The 21,222-nt window shown below is 40.9% G+C and overlaps 1 protein-coding gene across 2 annotated transcripts in view; it reads left to right on the top strand.

Annotated features, from left to right (window-relative positions):
* fbln2 (fibulin 2) overlaps positions 1-21,222 on the top strand; it is a 78,669-nt gene that overhangs the window by 36,518 nt on the left and 20,929 nt on the right. For both annotated transcript variants that reach the window (XM_056403761.1, XM_056403753.1), the window contains exons 3-8: positions 717-840; positions 2,264-2,393; positions 3,432-3,618; positions 8,722-8,931; positions 11,107-11,235; positions 16,149-16,250. In XM_056403761.1, the coding sequence (XP_056259736.1) occupies positions 717-840; positions 2,264-2,393; positions 3,432-3,618; positions 8,722-8,931; positions 11,107-11,235; positions 16,149-16,250 (882 nt within the window). The remainder of the gene's footprint in view (positions 1-716; positions 841-2,263; positions 2,394-3,431; positions 3,619-8,721; positions 8,932-11,106; positions 11,236-16,148; positions 16,251-21,222) is intronic.

Raw genomic sequence — 21,222 nt, 5'->3', positions numbered from 1 at the left:
ACAGCCTTATGCTCCTTCTCCAGACTGTTCTGGTCTGTGGCTCCCAATGGTGGAACAAGCTACAGAATGCTATTAGAGCAGGGTTGTCCATCTCTATCTTCAAGAATCTCTTGAAGACTCATCTCTACCAAGAGCTCCTCCTCTCCGAACACCTCAAACACCCTAACATGCCCAACTAGGACTTATTATGCACTTTTGGTGAACCTCTTCTGATCTGTTGCACTTTGCCTTATTGAATAGATTTATTACTTAGCACTTACACCATGGTTTCCAAGCTTTAGCGATGTTTGTCACTTGTAAGTTGCTTTTAATAAAAGCGTCTGTCAAAATGAGTAAATTTAAATGTAATGTTCTTGCTCACAACCCTACCAGAGGACTGCCATTCTACTTCTGAAAACTATTTATAGAATAAACTGTAGTTTTCCATTGACCTGAGTAAAGTTTCCAATCATAAAATGGGCTACTGTATTCTGGTAACTGGACTGTACCTCTTTATTCAGCTGTAGAAATCTTAAAGGCGCCTTTGAGGCCTGGTGCAGTCTACCATATGTGTCTGTCTGACTGCTTACTGCAGTCACTGCACTGCCCAGGCCTCTGTCTGTTTCATATTGTGTAGCTGTGAGGACCCAGAGGATTTACTGCAGAACTGTTTTTATTCCATCAGTCTTGTGTGTGCTGATGTATGCATACCTGTGTGTCTCTGGGCTGGGCTGCAGGTCCAGGTGTCTCTGCTGAAGACCTGCTGCAGAGGTGCTGTGCTGCTGGCCAGAGATTGGCCACTGAAAACCTCCACTGCAACCACATGCCTCTATTGAGCAATGACAATCACTCCATATGCAGGTAAGTGATGTGGCCTGAAGCATCAGAACATAGGTTTAGTCATACAAACGTTACTGGAAACTGCTTTGGAGAAATCAATTCATTGATTGGATGAAATATCAGTGGGTGGACCAAAACATCCCCTATTCCAGCTGTTAGCACAAGTTCTACACCTCTTTACTTTTTCAGTGGAATACAGATTAACATGAGATTAAAGGGCCATCCCACCAATTATACACATGACGATTAGTTTACTTATCATGGGGAGCATTTCTCAGCATGTTAGACAGTTAGCTTTGTAAAATTTGAGTGAAGAATGAGTTAGTTTTGGCATGAGACTTCAGGAACAGCTGTATATAGTGTTAAACTGGTTGTTATACTGATGATAATGATAGTGATATGTACACATAAGTGTCACAATTTTATGATACACTTTTTAGATCTTGGTTGTTTTAACCGGATGAAGGATTTTAGCCATTGGACATCTGGATCTTTAATTATCAGAGGAACAAGCTGAGTAAATAGTGAAATTACACCATTGGTCGGCCGGCTGGCTGAGTGTTGGAGTTCCCCCATTGGTTGTTGCTCTTTCAAAATAAATTGGCGTGAACAGTGTCTATTAAATCATCAGGGGAACATTTACAGGCAGTGTTGCCAACTTAGTGCCTCTGTCCCTAGATTTACTGACTTTTCTGAACCCTTGAGCAACTTTTTTCAAAAAAGCACCTACTGACAAATCTCGTGACTTTTTTAGACAAATCTTTGCTACTTTCCATAGAAGAGAATCATCAGTTTTGCCCCACAAGCACAAAATCAGGTTTTCCCTCCACAGTGCAGAGCAGCAGCTTAGAAGTGACCGCAGGTTAACATGTCATCTTAATACGCCGCGTCACTGGGTCACGTTCAGTCACTATTTCAAACTTGTTCCATTGTCTGACAACAGGAATAGAAAAACATGTCAATGAGAACAGCTTTATTGTGAATTCGGCTGTATTAAAATACTGTATGTGTGAGTGCAGAGAGAAGAGAACAGATAAAGAGCTGAAACCTGCTGACACTAGGCAGAATGCAAATATTATTTTTAAAAAAAACAACCTTTCAAGCTTTTGGTACTTATCAGAAGTAGTTGCTTACAGCAGTTCCACAACAGTCTTCATCTATTTCCTCAATTTCCCACATTGACCATACACAGCTCAGACGAAGGCTGGGTTTTGACCTAGTCTTGTTTTGAGTTTAAATGAACCAGTCTGGCCTAGAACTAAAAAACCCTCAACTCTTCTGCTATTATACCAGATGGGTATTGAGGCTTAAGACTAGGGTTAGACATTCAGTTGTCATGGTCAAAGTGAGGGTAAAGGGCAAGGGAGTGCATTATGTCAATGATGGATCCCCACGAATACAGCATCTTTGTGTGTGTGTGTGTGTGTGTGTGTGTCTGTCTCAGTGCTGTACAGAAGCACTGCTGCCTCAGCTCACTGAAAGAGAGCCAGTGTGAGTCAGGTATGACTTCAGCCAGAAGAGGGGACGCCTGTGAAGTGGATCAGGAGGATCAGTGCACAGATGACTCCTACCAGGTACATTACTGTCTCACCACCATGAGAACTCTTCCAGCAGAGTTGTTTTTCAAAAGTTGAGGCATCTGCCATAGATTTGCTTTATTAGACAGCACGCAGTGGAGAGTGGCAGGGAAGAAATAAGACAAAGATGGTTGAGTCATGACTGAAACACATTACATCATGGATGGATGACGCCCACATTTCCTACCCACCGAGTTCTCTATAAAACAAACACTGAACTGATTAAAGGTTGTTACATTTACCTCTAGAACAGAAAATGAACTGTTATTGAGACAGGTTGACTGTGACTCATTCTTTCAAATGGTTCAAGACAGTGAGAATGGACAGTTCCACCCATCAGCAGAGGTCCAGTGCTGTGAATCCTTTAGAACTGCCACAATAACATGGTGAGAACTGACTTTGCCAGTGTAATTTAGACTTTAAACAGATTGAACATCTCCTGGAATGCCTGATTGTTTTTGCCAGAGTGAGATTTCAATTTCAGATACCTATGCCAGCGCAGAGGCTTTCATAAAGGTCAGACAGTTTATTTGTGTTTATTGGCAAATAGGTTGAAATCTATCAGGAACGAACTGCCAAAATCTCCCATTTCTGTTTGCATCCTTCAGACCTATGAATACTTCATGTGGAAATTGGACTCGTGCCTTTGCTCTGAGTCAGGTCAAATAGCATTCCCTGTTTCTCCAAGAGGAAACCCGGTGGTTTAGCCCTCCAGCCAAATGTTCATGTGTTAAGGCAGCCGAGCCAAATCATTGTGCCAGGTCATTGTTAGAGGAAAATGAAAAAAGGTGAAAGTCTGGTTTTCTTTGCATGACATGTGGTTCAGCTTGAGCCTGCAGCTGAAATCCTTTGCAGTGTGTTCACAGGGATGAACCGACCTGCCCGCCTGTGTTGCTGTTATGTTTCCCCCTCTTCTGCTGTTTACTAAACAGGGCTAAAGCTGGAGGGTCATAAAGAGAGGTGGTGATTAGAGATGTGTGTAGCACCCCAGTGACTCACTCCTAATATGCTCTGCTGTTGTGTCTGGATGGCCAGGTGTGCTGCAGCTGCTGTGCCCTCGGTTTACGGATGCGCGGTGAAGGATGGGACTGCGATGGCCACCAGTACCTGGGCGACCCGTGTGCTCACGTCTTCTTCACCTGCTGCAAGGAAGAGGAAGGTCCGAGCCAGATCCCACTGAAGAGAAAGCAGAAACCCAGACCAACTGCTGTGCCGAGAAGAGGTATCTGTTATCCTCTGCACAGCAATTTTTCACATAACGGAGCTTTCAACATGGAAAACACATTCATCACGCACATTGGTAGTGTTGGGATTTAAGTTGAGCTTCTTGGAACCAGATCTACTTTAAGAAAAAGGCAAGAGGTAAGTAAAGAGGAAGCTAATGAGCCTAGCACATTTGCTAACACAACAAAAATATAGTTTACAAAACTCAAGGTCCATTTACCGGGTGCCCTAAAACTATATATCATATCATGTGATCTTCCTGACTTCATAGATTTTGCCCAGTCGTCATGAAAACAATGTCAACTTTTCAGACACATGGATGAGAGGTTTTTAAAGTGCAAAAAAAAAACAAGAAAGAAACGTGAACACCTACAAATCTATGTCAAACTTTATCTATCCGTGAAGATCATATGATCTGATAAAAGCTTTGTGTCTTAGTTCAAGGAAAGCCAGGTATTTCCCATCATGCACTGTGGTCTTGCAGTTTATGGAGATCTTGATCTTGTGATGTTATCAGTGCTGAAACAGGTCACAATCAAGTCTGACCAAAAGCTGACTGACATGTTCTTAATTGATGCCAAAGTGATGTCAAACTCTTCTTTAAAAAATCCTTAAAAAATAAGAGAAAGGAAAAGATGTAACACTTTGTTTTTCAAGGTCTTTCTCAAGCTGCTTTACCTCAATTGGTAACAATTTGGTTAATGTTTTGCAGCTGTGAATGCAGCTCCATTTCCTTTATGCGTTGCGTAGAGGGATAATAGATATTTTGAGTGTACCGAATTTTGTCAGTTGTTCAGTGTGAATGCACTACAAACCCTCCTTAGAATTGAATTAGTCTGGAACTGGGACATAACACAGATGTCTCCAAACTAGTCATACTATTCCACTGCTATTAAAAGAGCACTCTACTGATGTAGCATTGTGCTGCTAAAGTAAACTCAGATTCACAATGAACAGTTGAAAAAGGAGCAAAATCATTGTATATCAATGCAGCAGAACCAAGTATCATCTTTTAAACCCACGCATTCTTCCTCCTCGTCAAAGCCTGGCACCTACTGTATATGACCCACAATGCAACTCAACCTCCAACTGCTCAGTTGGAGATCTTGTTGTGTTATGCTAGCAGAGATAAGTTTCACTTTCACTTCAGCTCCAATACACAATGACTGAAGTGCCATCACTTGATTCATTTTATCAGACCTCACACAGCTCCCTCTGGAGACACAACACGTTTTATCCAACTTCTTTTACATATGCAGATGTACCCATATAAAACCTTTTTGATGTGTAATATAGGTAGAGTATGCTAGTTAACTAGCCCGCTGCACACACATGGCTACACACCATGTTCTTGTTGATTTGTCCCTAGTTAAACGTCCTTTGAGAACTTCTTTTTCACATTATGCAGCAACTTGAACTTCAAATTCTGCCTCCTCATCATCTCTCTCATCAAATATATTTTTGGCTACTGTCACTAGCTTCAACAAACTTTGCACTGCACTGATGTCTGGATCAGTCCTGGGTTGACCCATCGCTATTTTGTCCTCATTGAAGTCTATGTCAGAGGTGGAGTTTGGGCTGAGTTTGATCTTCCAAAAGACAGATGCTCCTGGTTGATTGGTCAGGAGTCACGTTACCATTCAGAGTAATGGGGAAAGATGTATGCAAGCTGTGATAAATCAGGAACAGATGGCAGCTCAGGCTGTTGTCTCTCTACTTGTGCCAGCAAAGTTTTCCTCTGTCTCTGATCCATCAAGTACATAATGCCACTGACATTTGCATTGATGAATTTTCAAGCAGTTGAGGTTGGGGATAAACATGCCTCATACAAATGCATTCCAATACTCATTTGTATCTCCTTATATCTGCAGAAAAAAGGTTAGAACATCTCTTCTGTTCAGTGCAGTGGCCTCTGAATGTGACCTATATATCTTGTTTGCAGCTGTAAGCTTCATGAGAACAGCTTTGCATGTTTTTCATCAATGACATCAGAGGTGTGGGTGAAATAAGACTTTAAAAAGATTACAATATGACACTGTTTGTTAGTGTTTTAGATTGTTTGTACGCTTCTGTGAAATAAGAGCATTAAATCCCCCATAAAAAAGCACAAGAATCACCCCATAATCATTGATTTGTAGTAGGCCTTTGTTCACTTTTCAGTTTGTATATTGGGACCAGCCCTTGTGGTTGTGCTTTAATGGGAATAGTTGTATCCAAGTATGATGGTGAGGTAAGGTCAGTCTCCTCGCTGCCATAGTCTGTTATTTCATTCACGACATCAGAGGAATTCCTCCTAATCCCACCCTTTAATAGACTCTGCTCTAACCATTGACTGCAGCTCATTTCCTTCAGCTTTAAAAGGGAAATTTGAATGATGTCATTTTGAAGTGGGAATCAATTAACGTGCTGAAAGCTGTGAAAGGTTTAGGTGCTGCAAGAACTGTTCAAGCTCTCAGTCAGCGTGTGTGTTTGACTCGCTTTCACACACACACTCCATGCATGAAGGATGCCTTTACTTTCTGAGTGTTTTCTGGATGAAAAAATGGATGAGATGCGCTGTAATTATTTCCACGGGGGATATGTTTTGAGTCTTATGACTCACTGCCTTTTAATTAAAACAGGAAACATTTAATCGCCTTGCTCCTCTGAATTTAAATTCCAGGTAATGACTGTGAGAAATATTTACTGAAAACCCATAACTGGACCCATTAATATTACTGTGTACATTCAAGTCTTGATGTATTGTGGTGTCTGTGATACATTGACTTGTTCTTGCACAGTGTTTTTGACTCGGTATAGAATGGGCAGCATTCCCAAAAGCACCAAACTTTTTATTTTATTTTTGCCTTTAGGTTCTTACTTATGCTGGCCAGACACCGTACAGATTGAAGGGGTAATCCAGCATTTTTACACATGGAATGTCATGTATTCATGGTTACTGCCTAACTAGACAGTTGTATAATGTCTTGTGTGGCTCTGGAGGGAGCTTTGTCAAGTCTGAGCGAATAACATAAGTAACATTACTTCACCTTTGGGCTCAGACACTACAGATTTATAAGAGAAGCTCTGTAAAACCCGAAAGCCGTAGGCATGCCTGTTGGGCAAGCTCTAATGAAAGATGCAATTCATTTGTATTATGGGAAATGTAGGATCCAGTGTTTTTGGTGCTTGACCCATACTAGAGACTACAAATCAGGATATCTCAGCCTCTCTGCAGTCATTTTGACTGTTCTCCTTCTAATCTGCTTTCATGGAAGTGCAATACTAAATTTCCCTTTGAGCCACATTTTAACATGGAATTGGGCACACCCAGCTAATTTCCACCAGACTGGCTGTGTTTTGACATTCAGTTTGCGGCCAGGCTTGACACCTGACTATTTGCCCAAACTATCCATGATCTGGCTGTTGGATGATCAGCTGGATTTCTGGCATGTCAACAGTGTGGCTCAGCTGACTCACAGTTTCAGTAGTTCTTCAGTCTGATTTCCCATTTTTTAACATTTTGTGGCTGATGCAGTCTTGACTGTAACTGTGGGGTAATGGATAAATAATAATGGTGCCTATCTTCCCAACCCTATTTTTTAGGGTATGTGCCATGGCTATATACTTTATGATAAAAGATAGAGCTACTCAATCACCCACAGAGGACAGGAAAATAAAGCAGCAGCATCATCTGTGTGCTGCAGTGTAGAGCTTGAAAGTCCTAGTATTGTGGCACAGTATTATTTATAAGAATAGAATTAAAATGTCAGTTTTTGTAAACGTAACAGTATTTGGATGCTTACTGTTGAAACACACTGGGACAAGCAGCACACTGGTTAGATATAGAGTAGTCTCATATAATACTTATATGTTATGTATTTATGCTCATAAAATTGTGGCCGCATCACATTTATATTTTCAGGATGCTTTCCTTTTTATAAGAGAAAAAGATTTGAGAACAAAATAACCAATCAGTTCAGTAAAAGCAACACTAATTGCAGTTCGTTAACTTCCCCAAATCAAATGAACAGCAGGACAGAGCTGCTATCGTTTCTCTACAAGCTGATATACTAGTACTTTAGCTCCCACATAGATGTTCTAGTCCTGAATAGGTGGTATTCTAACATAATCTGTAACCTTACATAATAATACAGTTTGCTTATGACATGCCTCTTGTCTTTGAAGTAGGTTTCTACTGTAGCACCTAAGCTAGTTAGCCAGGCATGCTAGCATTTGCAGCATGTTGGAGCAGAAAAATGGAGTTTAGTCCTTTCCTTACAAATTTTCCCATGTGGTTTTAGAAAGGTAATAACAAAACCACCACCCTCCAATTCTTTAGATACAGAGTCTTGCTCCAGTGTGTCTCAAGTATTAGAAACTTGTGCAAACTATTCAATTATTCAACTATTCAATCACAGGACAATTGCTGTTCTGTTGTGGGGTTTGGCGAACAAACAGTTGTACAAAGTAAAGCTGTCTTTCTCTCTTTAGGACCCATCCATCTAGTCTATATGAAACCTTTGGATCTGTCAGTTGGCAAAAGCATGAAAGGGCAAACCTGTACTTTCTGTGTGAGTCATGACCAGGTGATCAAACTGTTCAGTGTGAGCATAAATGAAATATGTAATGTGAGGTAAAGCAACATATGAGTTTAATAAAGTGTTCAGTGCCTGACTGATTCACGTTAAAACTTGTTCTCAGTCAGGAACTGAACAGCCGTGATGGAGATAATGGGACATGCAGTAAGCTAAAAACAGTTTTTTCAGTAAGTGCCCTCATGTGTCTCTCTCTACTTAATCTAATAGCTTCTAAAAATACTTAGCATTTTGTATAGTTCTTCTCTTGCAGTGATGACCTGGGGTCACAAGTGTTCCTTAAATGTGTGAGGCTCTGACCTTTGCACTTGTTACTAGTGGTTTCTTGTAATGACACTGATTTAGGTATTGAAGCTCTCGATAAAAGCATCACTTAAAACACTCTGAGTGTAAATGTAAAGGAGGAGCAGATGTTGTTTTCATGAGGTAAGTATGTGGGATAAATTATACAGGCAATCTGGTGCTGTCTCTATTTCGAGGACCCCCACCCCCCCCAACTCCCTTCTCTGTCTCACTCCTTCCAGTTTCAGAAGGGAAGTACCCCAAGGAGGCCCTCTCCATCAGTGCCACAGATGAAGCTGCCAATGTGGTGCAGGAGCACGAGGATGTAGATGAGTGTCAGCTGTATGCAGGCCAGCTGTGCCAACACAAATGCATCAACATCTGGGGCTCCTACCGCTGTGAATGCCACCAGGGCTACGTCCTGCAGCAAGACAGACACTCGTGTGCACCAGGTACCGTTGGTCACCTTTGAAAGTTGATGCACACATGAATTGTAACTTTTAATGCACCTACTTTTAAAAATGAGCCAGGTAAGCTCAAACTCCAAGTTTGAAAAGCCCAGTGAACTAGTTTGGCTCACTCCAAACAGGTTTCTGTGACCACATCCCCAATTTTTTTTTTTTCCATCCATGCAAACTCCTATTGCGCTGTCATTATTCATGACTTTTATTTTTTTTTAAAAACATTGGGGGACTGAGAGAAGATAGATTTAAAAAAAAAAAAAAAGATGGTTAATTGACGAAGCAGAGTCCCCTATTATGGCTCAACCTTTAAGATCCCTGGATCTTACAATCCCCATAATGCAACTTGATGGTGTCTTTCATTAAACCATCCATGCCTGCTAAACAGCCACGTTTCAAACTTCAAGCTCCTAGTTTGTAACACAGCCTGTCTCCCAAGAAATCTGAAAGTTTCCCAGTCTCAAGTTTCTATCCAAACATGGTGCAAAATTTGAATTGAATTTCCAGAGAGTCGGCAAAAGAAAGAAACAATGAATGAATGAATGCATGTTTCCACTGCATTAATTACTACTGTTATGTGACTGTAGGAGAATAGGAGCACTATAAAACCATTGCAGAAGAAGAGGGCACCACAAGATAATGTAATTAAAAAGCATCAATCAAACTTTAACAAAAACAAGCAATGTAGAAAAGATGACAGAATTATGACATTTCTGTTCCATGTTTTAGTTTGAGGAAGGTTACAGTCTCCTCCTTTTTGTCCACCACTAGTTTTCATCTCTCCAGTGGAAGCTTGCATAATGTCCGAGTCATATGTTTCATGAATGTTGTAATTTATTCACTGTCTGTTTCCATTGCTCGATACACCGACTGAGCAAAGCCTAAAACCTTTGTGCAACTTTTTTTCAGATTTTGGACTTTTTCCAGTCAGAGTTTTTTTATGCACACATTGAAAATGCACATTGAAACTCAGATGGATGGAAACATACTTTATGACATTGACGTTTTGTTGTCATTGAATTCCAGCAACATTGAGCTGTGCCCTCCAGACATTCATATGCTGGTGGAAGTTTTTACCAGAGCAACAGACCTGCACATTTAAGAATCTTGTAATAACTTATAAACCAGTGGCCCACAGACGCCTTCATAACAGTAAAGTTTCTTTAAATTGAAGTGTTTTTGGGGTGGGTCCATACCACATCAAATGGCAAGTTCTCTTTTGTACAAACTTAAGTACCACCCTTTAGGTGCTGTACTTTAGGCTATGAACTAAATATGGTGGCACCCATGTCCTCCAAACCACATGACCTTTGTAGAAGCAGATATTTCTTTCTGTCTTATACTTAGCCTTGTTGTTGTAATGTGTTTTGTGATGACCTTGATGAAGGCCACAAGCTGAAACGCGTCGGTCTAATAAAGATGCTCACTGCAAATGTTGCTGGAGATTTGACCTCTTTAGGTCGGAACAGTACGTCAGGAATCTCTCCTTTAGTTCGAGAGGGAGGGATACTAGAGTGGTCTGTTACAGTTGCGTTTATACTGTGTATATACGGATATATATATATATATATATATATATATATATATATATATATATGTATATATATATAGATAGATGTATATATTATTATTATTTTCAAATGCTGTTGTCTGCTATTTGACCTTGTGTTCCCTACTGCAAGACAGATGTGTGATTAGAATTCACTGACAGGAGATGAAGGAACTGCTGTCAATAAAACTCAAGTATTAAAAGCTTAACTACAAAAATCTGAATTTTATTGTATACACATTTATGGTCATTTCACTGTGATTATGCTGTGGTTAAACCAACAAAAGATTTCATCATCATACTTATGGCACTTGAACATGAGTCATTGAAACAGGCTCATCAAAATTCCCTGTAACCCCAAATTAAAGATGATTTATTCACAGACCTCTCTCTGCTCTATTAAAGCATAATGACAGAAGTATTCAGCGAGGGTCAAATGATGTCTTGCTATTAGGAAGTAGATAATATGTGGTATATTACTCTTCTTGAAATTGGTTTCATATATCAGAAACATTAAGGAGTCTGAAGTCATTTTCTATTTTTGTAGTTTAACCCTTTGGTAGTACTTCATGTGTGAACGTGTTCTTCATAGTCTCTGTTATTGTTTCTATGTGCAGTGAGTCCTGATGAGGACAACAGAGTCAGAGAGGACACTCCTGCTGTGGCCCCAACACAAACCACTGCTACCGCTACCATCACGACCAGTACTACCAGCACCAGCCCTGCCCGCCTCAATCCATGTGCAGGTAAAGCCACATTATACTATAATGCATTATAGTATAATGCATAGTGACATCACTATACGCAGGAATCACCACAGTCATGTCCCCTTTACCATCTGTGTGTTTACATTAAACCTACATATTCAATCGTCATATTTAAAAAGATTCAGGGATAGGTTTTTACAGCTGCTAAAGGCAAAAATGTATCCTTTGAGTGGAGCAAGGGGTTTCTTCCTGAATATGTACATGGCATTTTATATAGAGCACATTTTTCAGGTAAAGTCATACCTTATATTCAGCTGTCCCTGTCTGACTTAAGGCATTTATACAGCATGTGTTTGTGCATCGATTATATACTATTTCCTGGTGCCTTTTGTTTGTTTTGCTCTTCGGTCACGGTGAGATGATGATACAGACAGGTGAAATAAAACTTACGCAGTTTGTATTTTGCTCAGTGAATAAGTTCATGAGTAGCCTGCTTTTCCCAACTTCTACTACAGTACGTACTGCTACTAGAGCTTGGTATCGCCACTGATTTCCCGATTCGATCCGAAGTTGATTCAGTTAGAGATATTTCAGTTACAATACCAATTTTTCTTGGGTATGAATGAGATTCTCAGAGAACTAATGCTGTAAAGTGTTCCTCTAACCTGGTGCATGATTAAAAACATTAATGTATACATTATGAATGGACACAAAGCAGTTATATTAATACACTTTCTATTTAACAACAGTTTAGACCCGTATCTCAAGAAATAATAGGTAGGTAAGTAACGTACCCCAGCGCACCGGCTACATAGTGTATGAACAGGTACACATGGCTTCTGCATCTAGTTTTGATTTTCTCCAGCTCTTTGCTGTCTTCATAGTATTTAAATCCAAATTATAACCACACATCTGCCTTTAGACTTGCTGGTGACTTCACTGGAGTGTGTCTGTGTGTGTGTGTGTGTGTGTGTCTGTGTGTGTGTCTGTGTGTGTGTGTGGGGCATCCTGGAAAACAAACTAGGCAGTCAGTATTAATTTATTTACATGTTAGCAAGGCCAAGATAATCACATAGATTACCATACCCTATACTGGCACCCAGGATGGTGGCTGTTAGAGGCTGTGATGTCAAATAGAGACATGTGGCACTTATTGAGCCTCACATATCTTGGCAAGTTTATTTTAAATATGGTGGGAAACTGCAAATTCAGCTTTAAAGCTGCCGATACTTAAATAAAAACGGACATCAACTGTCATCCTTAGTAAAATAATTTAAGTAGCAAAAATGAAACGATTTTGCTGCCTAATTTTCCAAGTGCATCACAGCCTGGGAAGATAGGACCTAAACAAAAACTTCAGATATTTAATGAACTATAACTCAATCTGTGTTTACATGGGTTGGCTCAATTGACTTGCTGTTCACGGCCTCAGCGTGTGATTTGTTAGCTAAAAGATGTAATGAGTGCTGCAGAGATTGTGCGCTAAAAGATTACATCCATTGCAAAAACTGAGCTATCAAAATAGATAGCTGGTTAGTAACAGGGACAAGTAAAAGGAAAGAGAGTGAAGAGACGTATGGTAAATCTACTTCCTACATGTTTCCCTTCCTTTTGTACTGTTACGGGGTCAGATGTGGGCTGCTGACATTTGAATGATGAGTTGGAAAAGGTTGGGAAGCGCTGTGTTAAAGCTTGTTAGCTGGGCAGATTCTAGTTTTAAAATATACATACTAGCCTACAACTAAAGCTATTTATGCAAGCTATCTTGCTGGTGTTAGCTAACTCATACTAAGCATTTTTTATTTAGTTATATGTAAACATTCTTTTTGCTGTTAGTATCGTGCTGAATTTATTTAGCTCCGTAGCCTCCGCTAAAATGTTAACGAAATCACTCAATGTTTTGTTTCTCCAGACTTCCTCCAGATACATTTTGTGTATGATGGCACATTTACATCTTGCCATGAAATCTAGTCTCATCATGGAGTGTAAATGCAGCAGTGCAGCAAAAAATCTGGGCCCTGTATTTATGCAGCTTCTGGGATTCCTTCCCCTTTTAATACACTGATGGTGCACCTGTACAAATAACTGAAGTAGCAAGTAAACACGTGCATCTCTAGTGGTTATTATGGTAATCACTAATGAAGTGTTGATAAAGAAGTTAAGAAATCTGAAATCTTAGCATAATTCACCACTTTTTTCTCAACATACTTCAATCACTGAGTGAAGCTTTCACTATGTTTGAGAACATTGTTACTCTCTCAGTTTTTTAGGTCTTCATTATACCCTGAGCATTAAGACACATGTGGAAAGCCATCTTACTCCTCCCCTCACAGAGAGAAAGGTTCACTATAGTACTGCATTTTATATGAAAGGGCAACTAGAAACTTATTAACTAATTCCATATACTGTATACTAAAAAATCTGCAGTATTAAAACTGAAAACACAGGATTGGAGCCTGCTGTCACTCTTAATCTGGCCTACTGGTCTTAGTACAAGGAGTAATGTTAAATAAGAACTCGATCTGATTATGTGAAAATTACACAACTGATGTAACTTGGCTCGGTTAATGATCTCAGCTGGTATCTATGATGTTTTATCTTATTCTGATAAAATATCCACATACAGTGCACATCACATAATGTCAGGTATAAACATCTCTTAAAGGTGTCCCTCCTGCAGTATACATACAGTGGCCATCAACCTATAGCAACGTGAAAACATGTTTTTTCCCATTTTTGCGAACCCCCTTTGGATTAAGGCGGTTTATCCCATTCATCCTCAAAGATCCTCTGAATCTCTGTCAGATTGGATGGGAAGTGTCTGTGAACTGACATCTTCAGGTCTCTCCACAGATGTTCTGTGAGGTCTGGCCACTCAAGGACAGTCAGACACTTGTCCCAAAGCCAGTCCAGCATTCTCTTTGCTGCATGCTTCAGGTCACTGCCGTATTGAGAGCTGAACTATCTCCTCAGTCTCAGGTTGAGAGAAGTGGGACAATTCCTGGTGGCCTGAGGGTCATTTTGGCCTGCACTGTTAACAGCCAGCTTGACCAATGAAACAGTGTGTGTCCAGACTGTTGCTGCTCAGGTTGCGTGAAATCGGAGCAGGTTTTCCTCATGGACCCTCTGCCAGCATAGGGCTGGTTTTAGCTTTATGATGAGTAATGCCTGATTATATTTGTTGCTTTTAGGCTGGATAATTCCTTATTATCAGACTGCGCCTAATCAAGTCTCTTAAGACTCTCCTGCTGATTCCTGAGAAGTTGGTCCATCCATTAGGCTCTCTCTTCTCTGCAGCGGGCTTCTGAAGTTCTGTTAGAGTGACCATTGGGTTCTTGTTTGCATCCCTAACCAAGGTCCTTCTTCCCTGGTTACTCAGTTTGGCTGAACAGCCAACTGTATGAAGAGTCCTGCTGGTTTCAAACTTGTTCTCTTTCACTATTATCGAGGCCACTCATACCTTTAGAAATGGTTTAATAGCCTGATCTATGCCTTGCCACAAAAATGTTTCTCCTGACATGAAGTGTGAATTGTGGGACCTTATATACACAGGTGCTTGCCTTTCTAAACTGTTTCTAGTCAATTCACTTTGCCACAGGTGGACTACAGTCAAGTTCATCTCAATGATAATCAAAGCAAACAGGAAGCACCTGATCACAGTATGCCACAGCAAATGGTCTGAATACATCTATAAATTTTAGATATATTAGATAATAATAGATTTTTGATACATTTGCAAAAATGTCTAAAAACATCTTTTCACTTTGTCATCATAGGTTATTGAGTATTGAGTGATGGGCAAAAATCTACAACACAAGAAAATGTGTAATAAATTAAGTGGTCTGAATACTTTTTTAAGCCACTGTAACTTTAAATTATGAAATGTGTTAATAAGTGGACTTCCAATCCATGCTAATTGACCTCATTTAAAATAATAAAGGGATATAATTGTCAGGCTTTGAGATGATCCTCCAAAGTTATCCAGGAGCGAAGATTTGGGTTCCTCTTAAAATGTGAAACATAATTTGTAGATTTAGGTTCTGATATTCACTTCCTGCTGTGATACTCTTCTTCATGGATCACTCCCTTGTCTAAAGCGGCGTGTTACAGCTGCATGTGTAATGTGACGACAGTCTGGGGCTTTAGATAGTATTTCATATGAGGCAGTGAAGTATACAAGCAGTCACTGGTGTCTTCAGCTTCTAACTCCATGTCTAGAGCCCAGGACACCAGATACATCTGCTCAACACATCAGCTGCTCTTATTGAGACAAAGGAAGCGGGCCGGGTCCGAGCGCTGTGTGACTGCCCTCAGGCGAATGCTCCCTTATGAACAGAAGTAAAAGCAGGGACAGCTGCTTCGCTGCATGCACTTCCGCTGATAAACTGTTCAGCTATAGTTGATCTGCTGCATTTATGCTGCTGTAGCTTCATGAGATGAATCTTGTTAAAGTCAGGAGGAGGTCAGGATTGTAAACCCTTGAGCTGCTGGAGTCTGTACTCCAAGTTCATTCAAAGCCCTGCTCCTTCAAAGTGTCTCTGGTTGTTATTTACAAGAATATCCTGATCAATGGTTGGAGCGGCCTCCTGACACTTAACCACTGCAGAGCTTTTGTGAGGGATGTGTGAGAAATTGTGGGGAAACAGTTCCTGGTCCTTGCGTTTTTGTGACAGGGCTATTGAGCTGTTAAATAGAGAGAATTGATTCAGTTGTGTTGAATGCGATAGCTCATGAGAGGCTCTTTCTGCAGGAAGTGATGATCAGTGTGAGGGAGTGAAGGCGAGATCCATAGGAGCCTTCGGGGAGCAAAACAGGGCACTGAATTACCGGGACAGCAGAGAAGCAGCACGAGAATGAGAAATGTCAGACATTATGAGTGAATGACTGCAGACGAAGCTGTGTGCAATGTCGAGATGATTGTGGTCACACTGTTCATATTTTGTCTCTTGTAGAAAATGGTCCTTGCAGTCAGCAGTGTATGGTGGTGGCAGGCCGGGCTCGCTGCTCCTGCTTCCCAGGCTTCTCACTGATGACAGATGGACACAAGTGTGAAGGTAAGGGCTGCCACTCCTCTCGTCCTGTTACCACTGGCAGTAATTGGAGCAATTGACAAAGCTTGTGTGTGTCCCTTAAGCTGTTTTCCTCAAGCTGCGAGGTAACAAACAACCTAACACCATCAACAATACTGCATAAATGAACAACAACAAGCACATACAGCCATGACAACAGAACAAAAGTGCAATGGAGCAGTTTGTCCAGAGATTGAGACACTTTTTAATTGGATGCAGTCGCTCATGAAGGAGGAAAATGCAGGTCTTGTGATACTAAACAATACATCGACTGATTGGGCTTCCACTTCCTTGTGGTTGAGACCGCTGCCGGGAGCATGAGTCAAGCATAGCCAATTACTCTGTAGCAGCAACAGCTTCAAAACACGACACATAGCATCTGCGTACTTGGCTTCCTTCCTTCAAAACCAGGCACAACAGCGGCGCCTCTGACAGAAGGTCAGCATTCACAGCTGAGTATAAGCATGTGCTGCCTGCTGCTTCTAAATCACAGTGTCAAGAAACACATTGTAAAAATGATTTCTGCTCATTATAGAAGAAAAAGAAATTATTACCTGGCCACTGGTGTCGGTTTACTATTCAGCAGTGGTGGGAAGTAACTGTACATTTACTCAACTACTGCACTTTGAGGCTGAGCTAAATGACTAGTTGATTAATCAATAACTTGACTGTGAACAAATTAAATGGAAACAATTCTGATAACTGGTTGTTTAAGTCTTTTTTAGGCAAAAATTCAGTAAATATTTGCAGGTTTATCACCTTTCTGACAGTGAACTCAACATTTTTGTGTTTTTGACTGTTCAGAAAAAGATTGAATATGTTAACTTGGGCTTCAATGAATAATACTGGGCATGATTCACTATTTTCTGATACACATACATTGAATAATCAATTGATTATTAAAGGTGTATTGATAAAGAAGATAATTGTTAGTTGCCTTAACAGTTCTTCTATGATGGAGATCTTCTGTGTGTTAATTTTACAAACATTGACACAGTTTGTCAAAACACTTAACTTAACCACAAATGAGCTCAATATAAACTAAAACAGTTGCTTCATTATTCTGGATTTTGACCCTGTTTAGCTAATTTGCAATTAATCAAATTATGGAGACCTACATGATTTGGAGTCAGCTTCTTGGGCCTGGGGGTCTGGGGCCCCTGTGCAGTTGTCCACTTTGTGCTGCTGTTGGATTTTGTTGCGTAACACGGAGGTGTTTCTAGTATTTCATCTGCTCTTACTGATATAAATGCTTCCAAAGAGGCAACAGCGCTGGTAAAAATGAAAAATGTTATAATTAAAGATCACTCATCAAATAAAGGCGTGTTGGACATGCTGGTTAAATCAAAGTCAACATTTTACTGTGGAGGAAAAGTAATCACACAGATAAACCTCTCCCCAGAAGGGAATGTAATTGTTACCAGGCCAAAGACCATTTTCCACGAATGGGCTTACAGTGATACATTTGCTGCAGTAGTTAGTAAATTGATCCATGAATTTGCAATAGGGTAAAAACTTGGCAGCAATTTTGCTTTGTGAAACAAGTGATATACGGTCCACCTCTGGAATTCAATAAACAGAATTTGCTGCCTGCACCATGTATACTGTAGACTGTGTACTAGGTGACTGTAAGCGCAATCCTGGCTGAGTTTATTTAATCTGTCAGTCAGCAGACAGGATGATACCTCCTAGATGCAAAAGCATTACATAACTGTTAGTGTTTCCCCTCCTATCACTTCATTCAGTGAACAGAGTGAGCACTTTCTCCCCTAAAGTGGTCCCACATGTGAACACGTGGGTGGGCAACATTCGGTTTAGACTGGACTGAAACAAAGCAAATAGCACTACAAGATGTGAGTGTGAGGGGGGTATTTGAGGATTTGACAGAGATGTAAGTAGACTGTGAATTAAACTGTGGAGTGCCTGTTGTAGACATATCGCACAGGCTTTGAAAACGCTGTGGAAGTCAAATCTGAAATTTGTCAATATGCACTTTCATCAGAAATATGGATGTGATTAATCCAGCGTCCGGCTGTGTGAGATCTGAATTCACAGGGTTTCAGGGTAGATAAAGCTGCTTCTCCCCTATGAATTTGAATTACTGTTAACATTTTAACACACAGTTGTTCCCTGGAGGTGTGTGTGTGTGTGTGTGTGTGTGTGTGTGTGTGTGTGTGTGTGTGTGTGTGTGTGTGTGTGAATAAACAAGAGTGTGTTGTGTGAAGCAGGCTTTATGCACAGCCTGAATAGTAAATGTGTGGGTGAGACAGTAAATCAGCACTCTGATGTCGTTTCTGCTCCTCACCCGGCTGTGGATGGATATTCTTAAGTTTCCCAGACAAACACACACAAGCAAACTGGTAATTCAGACAGCAGTGATTTCCAGCTTTAATTCATGTGTTTTGCCACCTTCACCCATTTAAGACTTTCACTCTGAGGACTAAACAAACCATTGCAGGCAGGGTTGGATTTGTTTTGCATTCCTCAAAATGGTGCACAGGGATCAGCTTTCTGAGTTATTATATGGATGATAAGTGTGGATGAAACACTGAATAGCAATCAGGGCCCACTGCATCATCCTCTCTGTGGTCACACTGCTAACATAATCTTGAGATTTACATTGTTGGGATTGTTGGAGAGAGATATTATTCTGCCCATGCAAAGCTCGTGGAAGATATTAACAGTGATCGACCACATCGTTCTCAGACTCATGGACCCGCCCAGCTGAACAGAGAGAAGCCTTGTGGTCCCATCCAGGCTAAAGGTCATCTCTTTAGCTGTTGCGGTCAAAATGCAACATCACAGAAATTGAAATCCTCTCCCTATCAAGAGTTTAAATAGTGCGTGATTGAATCACTCTAGGTGCTTAGTTTTTTTTGCAGTGCAAAGACCAGTACAGTTAGATGTGATGCAGAGGAGAAGGCTCAAGACAAGATGTTGGCACTTGGTTGAAAATGGTTTATTTTATGTTTCAATGAGAAAAGTTTAGGTCTATTTTCAGCAAATCTGGTTAGCTGAGAGGAGTTTTCTTCTAGTTGTAGTTTTCTTTTTTTGCCCCAACACTGTGATGTGCTGCTGTAGTCAATTACTACAAAGTGATCATGATGTGATCAATCAATGGTCATGGTTTGGAGCGCTTCCAATGAGAATGATAGAGTTGTAAAAGATAGAGTTGTTGTTGTTGTTGTCTCGCCCTCATAGGTGCCACGAACCTAACGGGAGGGTTAAGGAGATGTCAGTCAAGGAGCAGTTGTGCTACACCCACACCATCACACACACCAGGCAAATAAGTGCAAAAACCTGTCAGGGTTGACCATAGCTGTGCAGGAGCTTTACACACTCTCCACAGTTTGGATCAAAACCAGAAAACACTCCAAACATTCAGTCTACATCAAACGGACACACTGGACGTGAACACAGCTCATATCTCAGACAACTTTTACTGATTTTTACTGTTAGCTTGTAACTGGCAGTGGCTGACACAGTCTTAGTGGTTGTGCTAATGCTAACTCTCTCTTTCTTTGCTGACAAAGTTTCAGGTTTATTTAGCCCCGCCCCCTGTCCCCACAAGTTGACAGGATTGGTTCCCTAGGTTTGTGATGTATGAGACCCTGATTGTCTGAATCTGTTGTTATGAGACTGTCATTGGTTCACTGCAGTTCAAGGTGGAAACACTCACAGTCATGGTGTTGATGATTATTTCACTCATTGCTCTTGCATCATATAAGAAATGGATGGATAACAAGGTTAAACACTTGATTTTCATCGGAGGGGGTCTTTAAAGCCTACAGCCATGTCACTACCTGCACCAGCAGTTACTGAGTAGACTATTGTGTTGCAGAATAGAATTATGCACCATGTTGTTACAGCTGTTTAAAAGGTATGAAATGGTTAATGTGACTGGTGAGGGAGGATAACAATTAATCACTGCACCTTCTGGTTTAAATTTGAACCTCAGTGCATTCTGTATGTCTGAACAAAAATGTGCAGGTGCACATCCTCCCATCCCTCAGCTGTCCTCATGTGCACATGACCTCATGCTCCATCGTGGTGTCTGGGTTTGAAATTGAGCTACATCTTTCTTAGGGATCAAAAAGCCTGATAACCTGAAGAAAAATCTTCTGGGCCCCTCAATGATACTCTTCTAAATTCATCCCCTTGTCACTGATGATTGAGGAATCATGCACACAGCTCACACTCGAGTCCCACCAGTCTGCATCTTCGTAACCCAAACCCTCCCGTCTCAAACCTAATCTGATGAGCCAAGTCTGACTTCATCTACCTCAGCTTGAACTTTTCAAAGAATCTCATTGTCTGCTGGGTCCAGTGTGTAAGAACAACGGGGTGTGTGTTTTCTTCGGTGCCTAATGGTGCTGCCTCTCTCACGCATCTCCCCGTGCACAACCTCCTCCCGTCTCCTGACAGACTTCTTCTAAAACTAATTCTCCCTTCTCTGTTCAACTAAGCATTTGCATCCCTCAAAAATAGACTCTTTGTTTCTTTGTTTTGTATTGGATCACTTCACTCCTCACAACTGTGTAATGTGGCTCTCCCTGGGGACCAGTCACAGAAGGTAGGGACCTTAAGGCAATAGGCACTTTTTCCTTTTCTTTTTTTTTTTTTTTTTTTTCCTTTTTGAATGACGCACTGGAAATAATGCTGGACACCAGAGCCCTGCGGTCGAAGGAGAAGGCGACTTTCTGCACCACTGGCAATATGCAAACAGTCCCATCTACTCGAAGGCTTGACGGAGAGCAGGGCACGGACGACGGGGTGATTTGCCTATGGAAATATCCTCCCTAGAACAAGGGGACAACTTGGGGAAATTTGCAAAGGCAGACCCCAAAACAAGAGTATGTCACCACTGTACAGCCTGTACAGCTTCCGTAGACGCTACAGAATGTTACATGTTAATTTTTGCCGCAGTTCCACAGAGGGTTTATATAAGACGGTGAGC

The sequence above is a fragment of the Seriola aureovittata genome, chromosome 2 (genome assembly GCF_021018895.1).
Source record: "Seriola aureovittata isolate HTS-2021-v1 ecotype China chromosome 2, ASM2101889v1, whole genome shotgun sequence".
NCBI classification, from domain to species: Eukaryota; Metazoa; Chordata; class Actinopteri; order Carangiformes; family Carangidae; genus Seriola; species Seriola aureovittata.
Note: the sequence above shows the minus strand (reverse complement) of the source record. Positions and strands in the feature narration are given on the sequence as shown.